The sequence below is a fragment of the Arachis hypogaea genome, chromosome 5 (assembly GCF_003086295.3).
Source record: "Arachis hypogaea cultivar Tifrunner chromosome 5, arahy.Tifrunner.gnm2.J5K5, whole genome shotgun sequence".
NCBI classification, from domain to species: domain Eukaryota; kingdom Viridiplantae; phylum Streptophyta; class Magnoliopsida; order Fabales; family Fabaceae; genus Arachis; species Arachis hypogaea.
Genome location: NC_092040.1, coordinates 35,302,673 through 35,322,687, shown reverse-complemented (window position 1 = coordinate 35,322,687; position 20,015 = coordinate 35,302,673). Strand labels below are relative to the sequence as shown.

At 33.1% G+C, this 20,015-nt stretch overlaps 2 protein-coding genes across 3 annotated transcripts; one reads left to right on the top strand and one right to left on the bottom strand.

Moving 5' to 3' along the window:
• Positions 1 to 4,843: 4,843 nt before the first annotated feature.
• LOC112801191 (pathogenesis-related homeodomain protein) lies at positions 4,844 to 15,329 on the top strand. 2 transcript variants are annotated; one of them, XM_025843786.3, is made up of 6 exons: positions 4,844 to 5,383; positions 5,570 to 6,426; positions 13,923 to 14,088; positions 14,183 to 14,306; positions 14,420 to 14,532; positions 14,633 to 15,329. In XM_025843786.3, the coding sequence occupies exons 2-6, from the start codon at positions 5,579 to 5,581 to the stop codon at positions 14,996 to 14,998; spliced, it is 1,617 nt and encodes a 538-aa protein (XP_025699571.1). In that variant the 5' UTR covers positions 4,844 to 5,383; positions 5,570 to 5,578; the 3' UTR covers positions 14,999 to 15,329. The 2 variants fall into 2 exon arrangements, with proteins under 2 accessions (XP_025699571.1, XP_025699570.1); XM_025843785.3 differs by having other exon boundaries at positions 4,847 to 5,383; positions 5,552 to 6,426.
• Positions 14,631 to 16,189, bottom strand: LOC112801192 (uncharacterized). Its single transcript, XM_025843787.3, has one exon. The coding sequence runs from the start codon at positions 16,187 to 16,189 to the stop codon at positions 15,494 to 15,496; it is 696 nt and encodes a 231-aa protein (XP_025699572.1). The 3' UTR covers positions 14,631 to 15,493.
• Positions 16,190 to 20,015: the final 3,826 nt, after the last annotated feature.

Genomic DNA, 20,015 nt, shown 5'->3' with positions numbered 1-20,015 from the left:
CAACTTAAAGTTTTAGAAATTCAAAAATAATGATGTTTGGCTATTTAAATTAGAATTTTATCTAATTTTATAATTATTGAATTATTTTTTATATTTTCTCTTGCCACCAATAACCTTTCCACTATTGTCAGTTTCAATACTATCGCTTTCAAATCTAGCTGGTGGAGGTTTATACAGTACATCTTCCATGCTCTCATATCCATCATCTGAGTAGGAAGATGTCTTAAGTTTCTCTAAAATATCATCTATGTCCACTGCGCCATTACTGTCCTTGCCAAGATTATCAACAACTACGGGATCATCGATAGGGTGGTCAAACTATATGTGGAACTCAGCTGTCTCTTGGTTCTTCATTTTGTTCTCTCGCATGGCATTGATTCCTACATCCTCAGTTAATATGTTCAACCCAGACTCAATATCAGCACTTGTTGGATCATACCAATATACTGCCTTGTATGACTGGTATTCCAAATTCTTAAATAATATTATCAGGTCTCCAAATTTCACAAAATTTAGGTCCATTTTAGAAACCTCTCTACCTTTCTATTTTGATAAACTAGGGAACCATCACTTGATATGATAAAATTACCTCCATGATGAAAAATCGACACCACAAAAATATCAACCATCTGAAATTAATCTATGAACAACTATGTGTAAGTTCAACCAACTATACACACAACAGATAATATAGTTATGTTTTAAACAGTAATGGTTCTTCAAAAATAGAAACAAAATTTATCAATCAAATACCTTTTAACAGAATCCCTTCTTCAAATTCGATACACGAGATTTTAAAAAAGATTTATATACATCAGTACACTATTTTTACCCACACTATCAACATGCACACAGAACGCCTTCAGAATTAGTTCACAGATGCATAACCAAAACTGTATCGCTAGGCAAAGTGATCATACCATCTGATGAAGACAGCAACCACGAGCACAATGTCAAGGTTCTGAAAACCGAACTGGTCATCGAACCGCTATAGTTACTGGTTTACTGGTTCATAGATTCAACCAGTTCAACCGTAGTTGAACCGAAAAAACCGTTTTATAATAAAATAATAAATAAAATATAAATAAACACATTAAAATATAATTATAGTCTAATATAAATCTTGAAATATCATCCAAATTAAAAGTATTACATAAACCAAAATATAACACCCTGGTATTTTTAGAAGACTCAAAACAAAAATATTAGTGTAACACCCCAAGAATGAACAAACACATAAGCATAAAACAACATGAAGTTAAATAGCAGAAAAAGCTGACTCTTACTCACTCAAACCAGAAAATTAGTTGCAGAATTTCAATTTCAATTCAAGAGAAATAAACAAACAAAACCTACCTATCAATTAGTTGCAGAATTTCAATTTCAATTTCAATTATTCAGTTGAAACAAGCAAACAATTATTCAATCAATTATTCAATCACTATATCAGTTCACACTTCACAGTTCACATAAAAACAATTATTCAATCACTATATCACTATATCAGTTCACAGTTGAATAACTTGAATCAGAGTTCACAAAACTTCACTATATTAGTAAACCACATATCAGATATCACTATAAAAGAGACAATGGTTGCAAAAGGGGACAGAGACACCGGCAGACAGAGACAAAGACACTGAGAGAAGCAAGTATGTATACCTCAAAAGACCCCTTATGTTAACAATGGAAACAATGTTTATTCACGATGAGTTGCTTGCAAGAAATTAAAATGTGCATATACACATATAGAGTAGGTAGAAAGAGATGTAGAGAGTAGACTAAAAGAGTTTAATTTGGTGAGTAAACTGCAGAATTCAACAAAGTAGCAAGACCTCTTCTGCAATTAAGCTCACAATCTAAACTCATATCTAACAAATAGCTCAAAACTTCAGGCCATCAACACACACCAATACAGGCAACAAAGATCAAACAAATCATCAAATTGCTGTGTGTAATAGTAACAATGCATGTTGCAATTGCTCAGATACATTCTTTTAACTTTGACAAAAACTTCATTCAATTCAAGAGAGGGATAATAAATCTTGAATCTTCCTCGAAAAATCCAAATTAGCCATAAATTTTTAGCAAAAAAAAGTTGTAAATATTTAAACTATGTACAGAAATACTGGCTTACAACACAGCATCAGAACAAAATGAAACAGGAATTCAACAAAAATCCTCACTGCATAAGCAAGCAACATGAATCCACACAAATGCTCCTAACTGAATCCAGTGATTAGGCTCAAATTAAAACAAGACTCAGCATCAACAGGCAGGACAAGGCAGCAATAAATCAGTATGCAGCAGCATCAATCAAGCCAAATTGGCACAGGAGCAAACCATACAGCACAAACAAAGCAAGAAAATCAATAGAACAGTAACACTTTCAGTCATCATCATTAATAAAAACAAACCTAAATCCACTATCCAGCTCAGATTCGCTAACCACCTAATCAACTAACATTCATTTCTAACTAACTAAGCTAATCAAAATTAACTAGCTATAGCAACAAAATGAATAGAACAGGGGAAGGGCAGAGACCTGGAAGACAGAGAAGAAGCAGAGATGGGGGAAGGGAGAGTGAGAGTGAGGCGGTAGGAGACAGCGAAGGCACCTTCTCAGTTCTCCACGGCTGCTGCGGTGGCTCGACGGCGGTGGCTCGACCCGTGTGAGAGTGAGGCGTTCTCACTTCTCAGTTCTCGATGGCTCTAGGTGGCGCGACGGCAGTGTCTCGACGGCGAGCCCTCGACCCGTGTGACGCGGTGACGCTAGTGACTTCAGTGAAGCAAGCTTGCTCGAAGAAGAATCAGCAACAATGGGAACCACTGAAGCAGAGAGAGCAGCGAAGCCAATTAGGGATCTTAGTCTCAGCCTTGGGAGTTTTCGTGATTTAGGATTCAGACTTCAGAGGGAAAAAAACTCAAAAACGGCAACGTTTTGTTGCTAACTTAAAAACCGGCCGGGTCACGGTTCGGTTCGACCGACCGGTTCGCCGGTTCAATTCCGATTTTTTAATTTTGCGGTTTTGATTATTGACCGATCCATTTTTCAGTCCGGTTCACGGTTTGACCGGTCCAACCGGCCGGTTCGAACCGATTTTCAGAACATTGCACATTGTAACCTTCTTCACCTTCTCCAACACCGACTTCACACTGCAACAATTGCTCTTCTACGTAGTGGTTTTTTTGGAGGGAGAAACAGAGAGAAGGGAGTTTGATCATTTGTTTTCTTAGGGTTTTCAGTAATTCTCTAAGTGTGATATTGGTGTTATAGGTATTACATAAAGGGATTAGAGTGTGTATAGAGGGCTCTTGGTAAAACGACATCGTTTTGGAGTAGGAGGACGCATATGTCCTGTTTTAAAAAGATCCATGCAATGTGCTCCCCTAAGGGCTAGGTCAACACAACGTGAGCCACGTCAGACTTTTTCGTCAGGTCCAATAGAGCCACTTCAATGGAGGGGTAAATTTGTCTAGATTTTCGAGAGGTCAAGGACGTAAATATATTTTTCAATTCTCGGGAACAAAAATGTCTGTGGAAAAAAAGGTTAGGGACTTATTTATCTTTTTTTTTTAAATTTAGAATAGCATCGGGAAGTGAGAATGGGTGTATTAGAGGGGAATAATGTTCCATGAATTGGGTTGGGTTTTAGCCCACATGAATCGGTCCGTGACAAAAAAAAAAGAGGTAGTAGTGCTCAAATGATGAGGATAAAATTGATATTTTAGTATAGTAATGAATTGTATGTGTTGTCTTATCTCAATTTACCAAACACAATCTATAAGTCTTTCTGTCACACTTTTAGGTAGTGTTTAAAACGGAGCTGGAGACTAAATTAATTCTCTGTATTGTATTTGATGTAAAATTTATTACACTGAATTATGTCTTAGTATTATATTTGGTTTAAGATAAATACGTAGATTGAGGGTTAAATTTGGAATTTGAAAATTAAATGAGAGTATTTTTTGAAAGAAATATTAAAAAGTTTCGATCTCTATCTCTAAAAATTTTAGTTTCATGTGTTTCCATTTTTTAGAGATATTATGTGTCTCCACTTATTGATTACAAGATTATCTCTAATCACAAATGATGAATGTTCGTGTCTACAATTAACCGGATGTTCAGTTGCGAACGGTACGCCGGAGTTGCTTCCAACAACTGGATATGCGCGGAGACTGAGCGCTGCAGCTCGGGTCGGAGGTAACGGCTGTTCCAGGTCGCGTGACAATGCACTGGTCGGATGTTCAGCGCCGACGGTGCGAATCTGCTGCTGCCAGCGACGGTGAACGTTAGCGAAGACGGGTGGGCGAAGCAGTTCTCGTCGGAGCTGATGCACATTGCGGGACAGGCGGCGGCGCGGCAGGGGATTCTTGAGCAGCGACAGTGGCGTATTTTGAGATTAGAGTAATCGACGGTCAATAAAAGTGAAAGGGGATAATTTGAATTAGGAGTTGGAATTAAAGTAAACGAGGGTTCATTGTATTTTTAATTTAATTTGAGCCAAACAAACAACTCATTCTATATATTGTATAAATATCTCATTGTCTCTCTAGCGTGAATCAAAATTTTTTTGTCTTAGAATTATGAAAGTCGATGTGACAATTGTAAAGGACACTTGATCAATATAGAGTTGTTAACTTTTTTTTTTCCCTTCCTTTGCTAACAGAAAGAAAAAGGAGAAAAAAAAAACAAGAATACTAAATAATTTTTTTTGTGAGATTATTTATTCCAACTAAAGATTTTAGTGATGTTCTAATCCAATTGTTGGAGAACACGTAAGCATCTAATCGTTCCACGTAAGATTCAGCCGTTAAAAGTTCACAGGAAACCTAACAGAAAAGCCTAGTTGTTTAACAAAAATGATTAAAGGTGGTATTGTTCTTATCATATAAAGGTGGATCTTCTTTTCATAAAATGAACAGAGTCGGGGCTCCTGTTAAAATGATTTTGGTGGTTTCAGTTTTTATATATTTATTATAAATATAAATATATAAATAGCTAGATAAATATTCAATGTTCAATTATTAATTTTAATATTATGGCAATGTGTTACTGGTGGGATGAAGAGGATGAAGATGGGATTGAAGATGGGTTGTAAAAGAATGAAGAATGCCGGGGTAAAGTTTGGAGTGAATGGGTTGAGTGTTTGAGGGGCTTATTGGTCATTCTGAAGTTGAATCAGCTTAGACAATACAAAATAGAAAGAGCTCGAAGTAGAAGGAGTATTTGATCATCGGACTTGGAATTTGGCAACTGGCAAGCAAAGACAGTAAAGACACGCAACCGAAGGAATTGCTTCCGAGCATCGAGTTCAACGCATCTCAACTCGGTTCACTTCTCCAGATCCAGATCCAAATCCAATCATCTCTTCTTTTTCACGTAAGGAAGTACAGCCACATGCTTTACTACTTGCAACTAATCTCGTTCAGCTTCACTTTGTAACTATTGCTACTTTTAGTTTACTGATCTAAGTTGTATCTTGAAGACTATGGCTATTTATGTTACAATTTATTGTGGTATTTAGTTCTTTTGGATTTATTTGATTAGGGTGTTCGGGTGGTGTAGGCACATCATATGTCAGAACAGATGCACAAATTTGATCCAGGAAGTCAGCAGTTTGAATTCTCAGAAAATACAAATCAGATTGGTTCTTCATGTTTAGAAAGTGAACAAAAGGTGCTAATCACTATGAAGAATAGGACTGTCTTTGATGAAAAGTTACATCAAGGTTCTGATAATATGAGAGGGAATTCTCTTATTCAACTATCTGCTCCTCCTCAATATGTTTTGGTAAAGAGTTCTCAGATTGGAGAAGGTTCTTGCGACAAAAAAGTTACCGTCGGGCCAGAACTGGCCTTTCGAGATTTATCCGATTATAACTTACAAAGGAAATCTCAACCAGCCTCCCAAAATGTTCAAAATGGATCCGTAGAATCAACTAACTCAATAAGTAGCCTTTTTGTTCAGGATCAAATGCAGCCGAGTCCTGCACAAGAGAACATGAGCTCAGTGATTGAACACTTGGACCTGCCTACTGGGGATGTTGCAGGAAATGATGGTCCTAACTGTTTACAAAGAAAGTCTAAAAGGCTGACTCAAATGAGGTTAAAGTCGGAGGACAGCAGAACTCCAAAATTACTGAAGGGAAAATATATACTTAGGTCTTCGAGAAGCAGTGACAGAGCTTTGCAGTCGCAGACTCGAGAAAAATGTAAAGTACCTGAACTAAGTAGCGACTTGATTGATGTTAAAAATGTTGGAGAGAAGAAGAGAAGAGGGAGGAAGAGAAAACAATGGGGAGGAGAGGGAATTATTGATGAATTTTCAAGAATAAGGAGTCACTTACGATATTTATTGAACCGAGTAAGCTATGAGCAAAGCTTGATTGATGCTTATTCTGGCGAGGGCTGGAAAGGATACAGGTATGTAAATTGTACCATTACCTTGTGCTCTAGTTAACTTGAAGTATTAATCTGCATTAGGATATGATTTTTGGAGGCTGATCTAGTTTGATCTCCTTTAATTCAGAATACTATATTATTTTGTGGTCATTTAGAATTCAATGGCACATTTTAAAGGTTTCAGGCTGAGTTATCCTGTATATGTAGAATGCTACTTTATGAGTTGAGTGACTGTAGAAGTCTATGCCTAGAACTTTATCTGTTGCACTTGGACAAATCAGTTCACTGAAGTCTTAGGTCCCTGGATTTGAAATCTGTATTCAAATTGCATCATTTTTTTTATTCATCAAATTCCTTAAGAAGAAAATATTTATATTTAAGTATTTTATCAATACCTCATTTTCCCCAATGCTTTGTGAAGGATTGGTCTTGTTGAGAGAAAAAAGAAAGGAGATAAAGATTTATATATATATATATATATATACCAACTATTGTTAATATCTTATTAATAATGTAAATATTTAAATTAACAAGATATAAATTGAACAAAAGCATTATTAATAATATAATAACATCTAATAAATTAATAATAAATTAAATATTAATACTCACAATATGATTGAGTAATATGAATTTATATTGTAATTCAGAAGCTTGACAAAAATACAAAGGATGATTATTTGAAATATAAAGATTGCAACAAAAGTTTTAAAAGTATTTTAGTGTATGAGAGATTGTGTGTAAATGCGGATGCCTTACAACTCCTTCTCCCTTCCTCTTTTATAGTGGACTATCTCCTTTATTCTCTTACAATTTAATTTCTGATTTTACAAATCTGTTTGCTCTTCTGTGGGCTGATTCAGGGGTTCTATCTTAAACTTGATGTGTTTTGTCCTAGTTGAGAAAACTAGTAGCGGGTTTTATAGTTTTGCTGTGATTCTGTTAGTATTTCGCTGATGACTTTTGTTATTTTCTACATGCGATGCTTTTGTTGATTTCTGAGCTGTCTTGACACTTCTTTTTCTGATGTTGGATAAGTGTCTATTTTTCTGATGATTCTAGGATTTTTTTTTTAATCAATCTCTAAATAGATTTTGGGTGTCTAGTATGTATAGTCCTAGATTGGATTGAACTTCTTCATCTTTATCTGTCTGCTTTTATTGTTTTTAGAGAATTATGAATTTCTTCTTCTGAAGTGGCCACTGCAAGGGCAACCATCATCTATTTTTTATGAGCTAAGAAACGAGTCACTTTTTTCTATGATATTTTTTCAAACCCTGAACTGTGGTTCGGAGGTTCTGCTCTTTTTTGGGATATAGTCATCCAATTATCAATAGTCTTTTTACTGATTAAGTTAAGGTCAAATTTATTCCACCATTTTACTTTTATGTTTCGAATTAAATATTGCATGCTTGAATTCATATCCTGCGGAGTTATATTCCCAAGTCATTATCTAGCATATTCCTATAGTGGGAATGAAGGAATCAGCTTATATCCATCTAAAAATGAGGTTTTGATTTTGAAATATTCATAAGCCATGCTAACCTCCTTCGAAAAAATAACTTCTATTGGTCTGAACTCTTAGAATCATACCTGAAACCATTTGGAAAATGGTAGAGAAATTCCCTTACGAAACCATATGAATAAGGAGTGTGAATGTAATCATAATAGGACTAATATTGAGGTTCGAATTTTCTACTAAAACTTTTATAGTGAAAGAGAGGTATTTCCCATTCCGATAGGGTTATTACTTTGCTAATCTTAATTTGGGAGTATATTATATCTTTTGTGGTTGGGTCTTTATTGTGAGTTAATTCAATGGATCCTGTGTCAGCTAAAATAAATTTATAAAAAATTTGGATTTTTTAAACACTCACGGGAGAATAATGAAAAGTATTTGAAAAAATTGTTTTGTAAATGGTTCTTCTATCCATCTTGAACCACTCTTTTTCTAAAGCCATTATTTTTATGGGTACAGATTTTTTATGATAAGGATGTTCTTCAGATAATGGTTTAGTTTTAAATTAGATCAGATAGTTATAATAATGTATATCGGTTAACTGTAAGAACTTCATGTAAACTCTTAGTTGATGCAGATAATTTTTCGCTCTTAACAACCTGTGACATTGTCAAAGGTTTAATGGTTAATTGTTTAACTTGTATTGAAGTTGCTAGTTGGTCAAGTGGTTGACCATAATATTCACAACTTATTTGTTTCTTGTTCATTTTTTACCTTGCAAAAATTTTCTTGTTAGAAAATTAGGCAATGCATTTGATTTACTTTTAATGTGTTCAATAGTAAAATCAAAGCATGATAATATAGCTTGCCATCTAGTAAATATTTGTTTAGAAACTAAATTTTTAACATCATTTTTTAATACGCTAGGAACAGCTTTACAATCATTCCTGATTAATAAAGTCTTATTGAATAGGTCTTCTTGAAAACATAAAACACACAAAACAATGGCTAATAATTTTTTTTAATAGTGGCATATTTTTTCTAGGTTGAATTTCATATACCAGAATGATATTTAACTATTTGCTCTTTTGATGAGTTTGGAAGAATTTGTTTAAATATTTCTCCGTATCTTAATTCTGAGGCGTCCGTCTTGATGATTAGACTTGCCTTAGGATCTAGTATACTCAAACAAGGAATTTCTTTTACTATAGCTTTAATTTTTTGAACTATTTTGAATATGTCTTCTGTTCAAGAAGGAGGTTGTTTTCTTAATCTTTTATATAAAAGATCACAATTTTATTCATGGTAAAAATTCGGCTACATAATTAAGACATCCTAAGAATCTTTGTAGTTATTTTTTGTCAATAATTTCATCCGAAAATTCTTCTACAAATTCAACAAATCTTTTAATCGGAGTAATCGTTTCTTAGAAAATTTCATACCCTAAAAACCTTATTCTTGTTATAAATATTTTTATTTTCTTTTCAAATAAGACAAGACCGTTTTCCTTTATAATATTAATGAATTTTTTTAGGTGTTGAATATGTTGGTTTATTCTTTTAAAGTATACAAGTACGTCGTCTAAATAAACTATGGTAAAATCTACATATGGGTAAAAAATATTAATAATAATTTCTTGAAATTCACTTGGTACATTTTTTAATCCTTGAGACATTACATTCCATTTATAATATTTAAAGAGTACTATAAAAACTGTTTTATATCTATATTCTTCTTTTACTGATATTTGATAATATTCAAATTTTAAATTAAATTTAGAAAAGATAGTAGCATTATTTAATCTTTTAATTAAGTCATTTTTGTTAGGTAAGAAATATTTTATCCATTTTAAGGATTTATTTAGACACTTGTAATTAATTACTAACTTTGAAAGCTTGTTTTTCGATTTATGAGACTTTCATTACATAAAATTCTGTACAATTTTAAGGAGACTTTGATGGCATGATTAATTGTTTGTCTAAGTATTCTTGGATTTCTTTCTTACAATACGTCAAGAATTCTTTGTTCATTTGAATTGATTTTGCTTTAGTGGGGATATTTTTTTATTAAAATCATCTTCATATGATAAGAATATTTCATGTAATTTTTTATAATAAAAAATTTTAGATTTAAATTGCACAAATCTTTTTTTATCCTATCTTCTAACATTTTTATTAGGGTTTGAATTTTTTCATTTTCTAATTGCTGTTCTATTCTTTTATATAAAATTTTTTTGGTTTAGAAAATTAATATGTATTTTTTTTATATTAAGTTGGGAGATAGCAATTTGTTGTAGTAAATTTAGTTCTCTCCTCTTGAGTTTTTGTATAAATTCAAATAGAATAGGTTGGTTTGGTATACAATAGGTGGTTATTCCATCTACATCTACCATAAGAGGATATAGTAAAAGAGTGAAGGTATTTCTTAATATAACTTGTTGGGATATTCTTTTTGTCAATAAAAAGTAGTTGAAAAGCATACTTTTCCTTTATAAATTTTTGCTTTAAAAATCTTATAGTTTATAGTCATTCTATTATTTTCTGCTTTGACAATAATTTCAGTTGTTTTTTTATAATACTTAGTAGGTATTAACCCTTCCTGTATACAGTTTACATCTACTCCTGGATCTACCATAGCTATAAATTCAAATTTCTCTTTTCCGATCATTATTATTATTATAGGAGTATACCATTTCTGGTTAAGTAGTAATAGAGTAAAGTATCATTTTTGTCCCCAACGTTTGGAATATGATTCAAAATTGTTCCTAACGTTTCAAAATTGACTCAATATTGTCCTGCCGTTAGAGATCTGTTAACGGAACTGACGGCGGGACAAAATTGAGACGGTTTTAAAACGTTGGAGACTTAAATAGGACAAAAATGTTGGGGACAAAAACGATACATAAAAATAAATTTACGGTACATAGTTATTCAATTATTTTTTAATCACATCTAAGTAAATTACACTTAATCACATTATTTTGATTCTAAATAAATTTATATTTTTATAATTTTACTCTTAAAGATTTTTACTCATCATGAAATATTTGTAAAATGACTAGAATCACATTACTTTATATGTATTATTTTTTTCTACAAGTTTATGTATTAGTCATTCTACAGACATTTTATGATGAGTAAAAATTTCTAAGAGTAAAATTATAAAAAATAAATTTATTTAGAACAAAAGCAATGTGATTAAGTATAATTTACTTAGATGTGATTAAAAAAATGAATAACTATGTACCGTAAAAAATTGATATTATTGAAAGATAAAATTAAAAATTTATTTTTATGTATCATTTTTGTCCTCAACATTTTTGTCCTATTTAAGTTCCTAACATTTTAAAATCATTTCAATTTTGTCCCGTCGTCAATTCTGTTAACAGATTCCTAACAGCAGGACAGTATTGAGTCAAGTTTGAAACGTTAGAATTTAAATAGAACGATTTAAACATTAGGGACAACTTTGAGACTTACCGCAAACGTTGGAAACAAAACTACACTTTACTCTTAATAATATTAGTTCATTAATGTAATTTTGTGGGGTTATGACTTCTTCTTCTTCCTCCATTAATTCTAATCGTTCTCTTCTTTTTTGTAACTTTACTATGTTTTCTCCTTCTAACTTCAGTATTCTATAGTCAAAGAGAGATATTTTGTTATTTTAATTCAAAAATTTCGAGTTTCAACATTTTTATTTCTTCTTATAAATGTTTTAAAGAAGTCTCTTTTTTAGAAGTTCTAAACATGTTATATATCTTTGGGAATGGATCCTCTCAATTGTTAAAAAAAATTAAGAGTGTAAGGTGTGATTTCTAACCCTTCATTGCTCTATCTTTTATATTTATTTTTGGTCTCACTTATAAAATTAATGATGGAAGATCACATTTTACTACCTCAATTGTTAAAAAAAATTTGAGAGGATCAATTTCCAATATCTCTTTAATTTCTATTGGCCTTATTTCTTCTTTGACTTTTTTTTTTCTAATCAGATCATTTAATTGGAATATGAGCTCATCTTTTAAGAGAAAATCTTTTAATTTATCTATTATAGATATTAAAGTGCTTGTTTGTTCTCTGATTAATGTATTGATTGACTTTTCCTGAGTTCTCGTAATTATATTTAAAAATTTTATACAACTATCACAACTACATATTCCTGATCCCAAACTCGAGTCTTCTTCTTCTAATTCAGAAGAATCCGAGAAAAATAGTATATCTAACTATTATATAAAACTACCTGAATCATCAGAAGAATATTCTTTTTCTGTTTCGATTTTTGATTCACTATCAATTAGTATACCAGTTAAAGTTTTTTTTACTTCTTCATTATTAATTTTGTTTATTTTTTCTTCTATTTTGCACTTATTAGTTAATGACATGACTTTTTACATTTTCAACAAACTATGTATTTTTGGTCACTTTTCTTTTTATCATTTCATTTTTTTTTGTAATTTTTCTTTGACTTATTTCTTGATAATAAGGTTCTCTAGATTGATACTTATGCTTGTTATCATAATTCTTTATATTTCTTTTTTAATGATTCTATTTTAGTTGTCAGGTGTCTTTTCAGTTGTAATGCCATACTATTGACAAAAAATTTTAAATTCTGGCTTACTACTCATATTTTTTTCTTATTTTTTCTTGTAATCTGATGTCAGTACATATTTTTACTCCAGTTTGTACTACTATATTATGTATTTGGCTAAACGTTAGACCTTCATATGGTATTTGAGTACCAAATAGAGATTGTAGCTTTTGTAAACTTTTTTTGAAAAGAGTTTGAGTAGAGCTGCTGCATCATCTCTCATCATAACTTTAGAGATGAAAGCATCTTTATATCACTTATGATATGGTGGGACATCGTAAGTTTATTAGTTGGGTTTCTATTCTGTTTTTAAAAATATTTGGATCTTTTAAAATATTTTTTATGATTGTAAAGATTAAGGTTGCTGTGGCATTTTGTATTTGGTCTTCTAGTTTTACACTACTTAAAATTAAATCTTTTTCAAGTAAGGTTAGAAAGTTATCCCACCATCTTTTTAATTGTCCCATGAACTCTTTGGTGATCATGACTGCTGCTTTTCTATCACTAACTTGTTTTGCCTTGTAAGTAGTTGCTGCCATGGTCATATTATACATTAGATCTAGAATAATTTGTTCACTTAATCCATCTAAATTCAATTCTACTAAATCAGATCCAATAAAACTATTTTGTACTAACTGTGTTCTTTTTTCAAAGCTTACGCCAGCTAGAGTTGGTCTTAGATAATAATTTCTGAGTTTCGAATAATATTAATTTTTATGTGTCATCTTGTTAATTTTTATTATATTAATAATTATTTTTTCTTGATTTATAGACTTAAGTTTTTTCTTTAGCTCATCAATGTCAGCTTCCACGTTTGTTAGTTTAATTATATGTATATACTATATATAACACTACTACTAGAGGTTTAATATGCTTTCTTCAGAAATTTTCTTTTCTTGGTAGAGGTTGACTATATGGATTGAGCAATGCCATTGCATGCTATTCTGAATCATTTCAGAAGTCAACCCATTTATAAATATCCAGGAAAAGGTTAAATTATTGAATTTTAATGTTTTTAATATAAATTAGTTCTATAAGGTTTAGTGGAGCTTGGTTAGTGGATACTGGAGAGTGTTAGCTTTATTACGTGTGTAGTAATGGTGGTTATAAGAACATTTTAGGAATTAGAAATTGGACACCAAATAGCAGTTATATATATTTGCCAGATTCTAACACCCCGATTTCCTGTGGGACATGTTGTATGTTTTACAGTATATTTACTTATATGACATAACTTTTTGGCTCTAAGGTGCTTTGTAGTTTGTAATATTATTTTAGTTTATAGCCCCTTTCTTTCCTTCTTATGTTTGTGAAGGGAGTGGGGGGATATCTAAATTGTTGGTGGAACTTATATAATACTGGTTGCTTATGAGATGCTTTGGTTTAACCTGAACCCGGCCTAGAAGCAGTAACTTGGTTTAAAACTGAAGACTTGTATGGCTGTTTGACTGCATTGTAATTTTTGCAGCATTGAAAAATTAAAGCCTGAGAAGGAGCTTCAACGAGCTAAGTCTGAAATTCTTAGGAGAAAATTGAAAATCAGGGATCTATTTTGGAATTTGGGTTTATTGTGTGCTGAAGGAAAGCTTCCAGAGTCTTTGTTTGATTCGGAAGGAGCAATACGCAGTGACGATGTAGGTTGATTCTTGACATGTCAATCTTAGAAGATCTATCCTATTATTCATTGTTCTTTGGAATTATTCACTAACTTTAAATGTTCTGTGGCAGATTTTCTGTGCAAAATGCGGGTCCAAAGAGCTGACCACTGATAATGATATAATTCTCTGTGATGGTGCTTGTGACCGTGGATTTCACCAATGCTGTTTAAATCCTCCATTGTTAACTAAAGACAGTAATATACTAACTTTTTACTCTTTTTTATTTGTTTTATTTTTATTTTTAATTTTGTGTTGATTTGTGCTTTTGAGTTATCGATCATTTAAATATATCCTTTTTGGGTTACAGTTCCGCCGGGCCATGATATTTGGCTATGCCCAGGATGTAACTGCAAACTTGAATGCATTAAACTTCTTAATGACTTCTTAGGAACAAGTCTTTCTATTAGGGACACCTGGGAGGTCAGTGAGCAAATTCAGGAATTTTTTTTTCTGTTACAGTTTAGTCTTCATGGTTTATTTATTGAGTTTTTCATTTCTCCTTTAATTTGTTACTGTGCAGCGGGTTTTTCCTGAAGCAACAGAGGCTGCTGGAACTAATGCGGGCCATAACCTGGGACTTCCTTCAGTTGATTCTGATGACAACGATTACAAGCCTAAAGCTCCGGAAGATGAAGAGGTTGAAGGTGGAGAATCAAGCTCTGATGGATCTGATTATGCTTCTGATTCTGAGAAATTGAAAGATTTGCATTCAGAGGATGATGATTATGATCCAAATGCTCCAGATACTGATAGGGGAGCCTCTGAAGAAAATTCAAGCTCTGGTTTCATATCTGATGACACTGTGGACGAAGCTCAAATGCTTGCACCACAGGATGATATTATGAAGTGTAAAAGCTCTCGCAGTAAAAAGTTCAAAGTTGGTTAGAAGCCTTCTGCAGCTGATGAATTGTCATCTTTACCAAAGCCAAATCTTGGCCAAGAGAGTTCCGCTACTGTTGTCAGGAAAAGACATGTTGGTAGTGGTTTTTTCCCTCATTAAAATTTACAGGTCTATGTAATTGTAAATTGTATAACAAAAAATAATCAATGATACAGGTGTCGCAATAAATAGGTCGATAATGCAGCTTGAAGGATGTAAATTAGTACATGTAACGTTCGTTGTGTGGTTCGATATGTCAAAGTATGGCATAACTGTACAAGTAGAAGAGCTAAGCTAGTTCAAGAAGCAATATGAAAATCAAATTTTATTGAAGAAAGTGGCCATAGCACATAACATGATGATTGTTGGGGAAGCAGTGAATGGCAGAATAGAAATCTAGTCAAATTTTCTCCACCACCAAACCCTGAATCAAAGTGTTAGGATACATGTGTTATTCTTAATTATTATTACTATTATGATTATAAATGTAATCTAGTTCTGCTAGTTGTTGGTAGTAAACTTGGCCTTGTAGTCAATCCAGAGCTGAGTAACGGGCTTGCCAAGAATCTGAGTGAAATAATCATCGCTATAGCTGGTCTTCATCCTGTCGTTTAAGTCGGCAACAAAACCATTCTTTATGGTATTGCAGTAGTCTAAGAAGCGAGCAGTGACGTCGTAGCCTTGGAACCAGTTATCTCCACGGCCCGGGGGAGCCCAGCCCGGTGCAGCATAGCCAGCCTTGAGCCTCACGAAATCCGCAATGCCTTCAATGAGACCGGACGGAGCCTGGCCGTTAGCATTCCACTGCAAGAGATGAGTCATCTCGTGATATAGCACTCCTGTCAGATCCTTCTTTATGTCTCCCTGGAACCTCTCTATGTAGCCTGCACTCACATGGATCGCGTTGTTGTCGGCATATGCCACGCCATCGATGTTTTCGACTACCATGGTCACTTTCTGGACATTCTTCACATCATAATCAGTGTTTTGCTGATGGAAGAGCTTGTGTATGAAGTCAGCAGCATCGCTCAGAGTTTGCTTGGCGTAATCCGAGCCTACGTCTTTTTCGAAGCGGCGGCTGCCAAAGCTGGATTCAGCATTGTTGGACACTGCATAATCCACTGCCTTAGTGCCATACACGCTAGCTGCCAGGGTCAGCAACAAGCATAGAACCTGCTTATTATGGTATCTAGCCATTGAATTATATTGAGGATGAGTTGCTTTAATAACTTCGTTGGGTTTTTAATTTGCGCAAGTTCGATGGTTTACAACTACTTCCTTTATAGGAGGAATTTGGCGTCAAAACAGCTAGTAATACGGAGGTGTTGGATACATGACATTTATTGGTTAGTCTTTTCTTTGGTAATGGTTCCTAAATATTACTGCATATTGTTGTTTGGATTTATGTATAAAAATACTAATGTTGGTTGATTGATAGTCTAAAGTATTAAAATTTGCTAGTTCTGTAGTAATATAGTGATATTATGTTATTCACAATATGCATGTGGCCTTATTTGATGCCTATACTTCATGATCAAAAACAACTAGACTAAAAAAAAGTGGTGAACATGTAATAACTCATTTAAAACTTGTAAGTGACCAAAGCATAAGGCAAACTTGAGGTATCTGATTCAAGTACTGTTCACACATTTTTTTTTTTTAAACTTCAGTGTGAAGAAAACGGAAAGGTATTTTCGATCTTACAGTTATGACTTAAGAGTGAAAAGTGAAAACTATACAGACAAAGGGAAAAAAAGAAATTGATTAATATAGAGTTGTGAATGTAATGCACGACTCCTGTGACACCATTTTCAATTTTCAATGACCGCGTCCTCTGTGGCTAGGCCCAGAATAAGCCCCGCTTATTGAACCCATGAAGGTGAGGTTAGGAGCTGATGATGATTCATCTTTGAGAGGTCTCATGGCCACGGCATTCAAGGAGCTGCTCCAGAGCAGCAACATCATGAAGACACAAATAATGGTATTGAATGCCACCGCAACAGAACAAGAATAACCCTTCTTCATTTTGATCTTTCTTGCTGCTAGAGAAACTGTTATATTTTAGAATTGTGTGTATGTAGCACCATTAGCATTGTCACCTTTGCAATATATTGCTGAAATTTGCAGAAATTTGTGTTCTTTGACTTTGACTTTCGCATGATCATGTAGTTGTAGGGTTAGTGGCACAATTTTTCTTTCAAGTTTCAATGCCGAACAAATGAAAATTTGTATTTAAAAAGCGTAAAGAGCACGGTTTATTGACTATGGAGGGATTTATGACTTGCACGAGATAAAATATTAAGAGTTAGTGGATTACCAGAAATGTGTGTGTATATAAGTAAGTGGATATTGGACGGAATTGAATAGCATGACTTTGGAACCTAGGCTATCAAGTTCTTTAATGTACCGGAATAGTGTAATTGATAGGGGTGGCAAAACGGGTCGAGTCCGCCGGACCGATCCGCAAAACCCGCTAAAAAAGGCGGGTCGGGTTAGGATTTCGAACCTGCCAAATTAAAAAAACTCGTCAAATCCGCACCGTCAAATTGACGTGTTTTGGCGGGGCGGGTGGGCCGGTCCGCCGGGTCGAAGCTTTATATTTTGAGTTTTTTAATTTTGATAGGAGGAAGGTGTTGGTGTTTTTCAACGTTATGGGGGTTTGGGGTGTTTGACGGAGATGTGACGGCGCTGTTAAGGAAATCGGTGGCACCGATGGGGGGAAGGAAATCGGTGGGACCGATTTCTGGGAACGGGAGGTGCTGAAATCGGTGGCACCGATTGGTGACCCCTTGCCACACGTCGCGCATGCAGCTGGCTCCCCTGGGTCGCCCGTGACCCTTATCTGTATTTCCCCTACCGTATACCCCTATCTCTTTCACTCTCCAACACTCTCTCTTTCACTCTCAACTTTCCCTTTCTACTTACTCTCAACCCCACTCCTTCACCATTGTTGGACCACCGCAGCTTTGGGAAAAAATAAAATAAAAATGCCAAAAGAAAGGAAAACTATGGAAGTAAATCAACCGGAGCTTCATATTGTTAATTATCTTGGAGATCCAAATCATGTAAGTTTTTTTTTAATAATTTTATTTAATGATAATGATAGTGATAATTTTAGATTTTATTAACAGTATATATTGTAATAACACTAAGTAGAAATTAGAAATTAAACATATATGTATGTATTTTATTATTAGGTGGTTAGAAATAGAAATAAAAATAGGAATAAACCTTATATGTATGTATGTATGGAGATGAGATGAGAGATGAATGTTTGTTTGTTTGTACCGGTGATGAAGATGAAGATGAAGCCCTGGATAATGTATATTATTTAAAAAAAAAGAAAAAAGAAATGTTTGAAAAAATAGTACATGAAAGAAAAAAAAAGGAAAATCTGTACATAATAAATTGGAATAGGGAGATATTGATATATTGTTGTTGTTATTATCAGTATTAGTAATCGAATTTAATTAATTATTACGATTAATAATGAAAATTTTATTAGTTATTTTATTTATGATCGTTAATTATTATGATTAATAATAAAATTAGTATATATACTGTTTGAATAATAATAATAATAAAAAATTAGTATGTTGTTTGGTTTATATAAATAATAATAATAATAATAATAATAATAATAATAATAATAATAATAAATAATAATAATAGAAAAATTAGTATGTATATTATTTGAATAATAATAATAATAATAATAATAATAAATTAGTATGCTTTTTTTATACGAATAATAATAATAATAACAATAATAATAATCATAATAATAGAGAAATTAGTATGTATGTATGCTGTTTGAATAATAATAATAATAATAATAATAATAATAATAATAATAATAATAAATTAGTATGCTTTTTTTATACGAATAATAATAATAACAATAATAATAATCATAATAATAGAGAAATTAGTATGTATGCTGTTTGAATAATAATAATAATAATAATAATAATAATAATAATAAGAAATTAGTATGCTATTTTTTTATTTGAATAATAATAATAATAACAATAATAATAATCATAATAATAGAAAAATTAGTATGCTGTTTTTTTATATGAATAGTAATAACGGACATGTTTGAATTGCTATTATGCTGGGAATTAGTTTTAATGGACATGTTAAGCATACTTGTGTTTTTGAATAATATAGTTATGTTATATTTGTTCTTATACTGGAAAATGTGGTATTGTAGGCTTTAAGGATGTTGATGTGCGATCATTTACACCCGCCGGATCCATATAACCAAATTGTTGAGGCACAGTTACGCGAGACTGGATTTTATTATGTATCCCAAATTGGAGTTATTAAAGGCCAGTCAGCAATGATTAATGCTCTGATTGAGAGATGGCGGCCCGAGACTCATACTTTCCATTTTCCGGTTGGTGAGTGTGCCGTGACCTTGGAGGATGTGGCGGTAATTCTCGGTCTGCCAACAAATGGTCTTCCGGTTACAGGTCCGACCATGAGTAGCTTTGAGGCATTGAAAGCCGAGTGCTTGCACCAATTTGGAATTGCACCCAGCAAAAATGAATGTAGAGGGAGCTTTATAAAATTAACGTGGTTTAGGGGTGTGAGAGATCGTATAGTGTTAAATGATGATGTGCACATGCAGATGTATGTAAAGTGTCACATAATGTTGTTATTTGGGAAAGTTCTGTTTGCAGATAAGTCGGGTGCAGGGGTGCACTGGAAATTTTTACCGTTGCTCCGCAACTTCGGCCAGATCATACAGTTTAGTTGGGGTTCGGCATGCCTGGCACACTTGTATAGATCATTGTGTAGGGCAACTTGTGTCGACTGCAAGGAGATGGACGGTCCACTGACACTGTTGGTCAGTTGGGCTTGGATCCGGCTACCATTTCTAGCGCCGATTCCTGGCAATCCCCGAGTGTTTCCAATTGCAAACAGGTAATTTTGATTAAAGTATGCATTGAAATAATTAATAGAAATTGTATTTTGTTTATGGTAAGATAAGTTAACAAATGGATTGTCCGTCTGC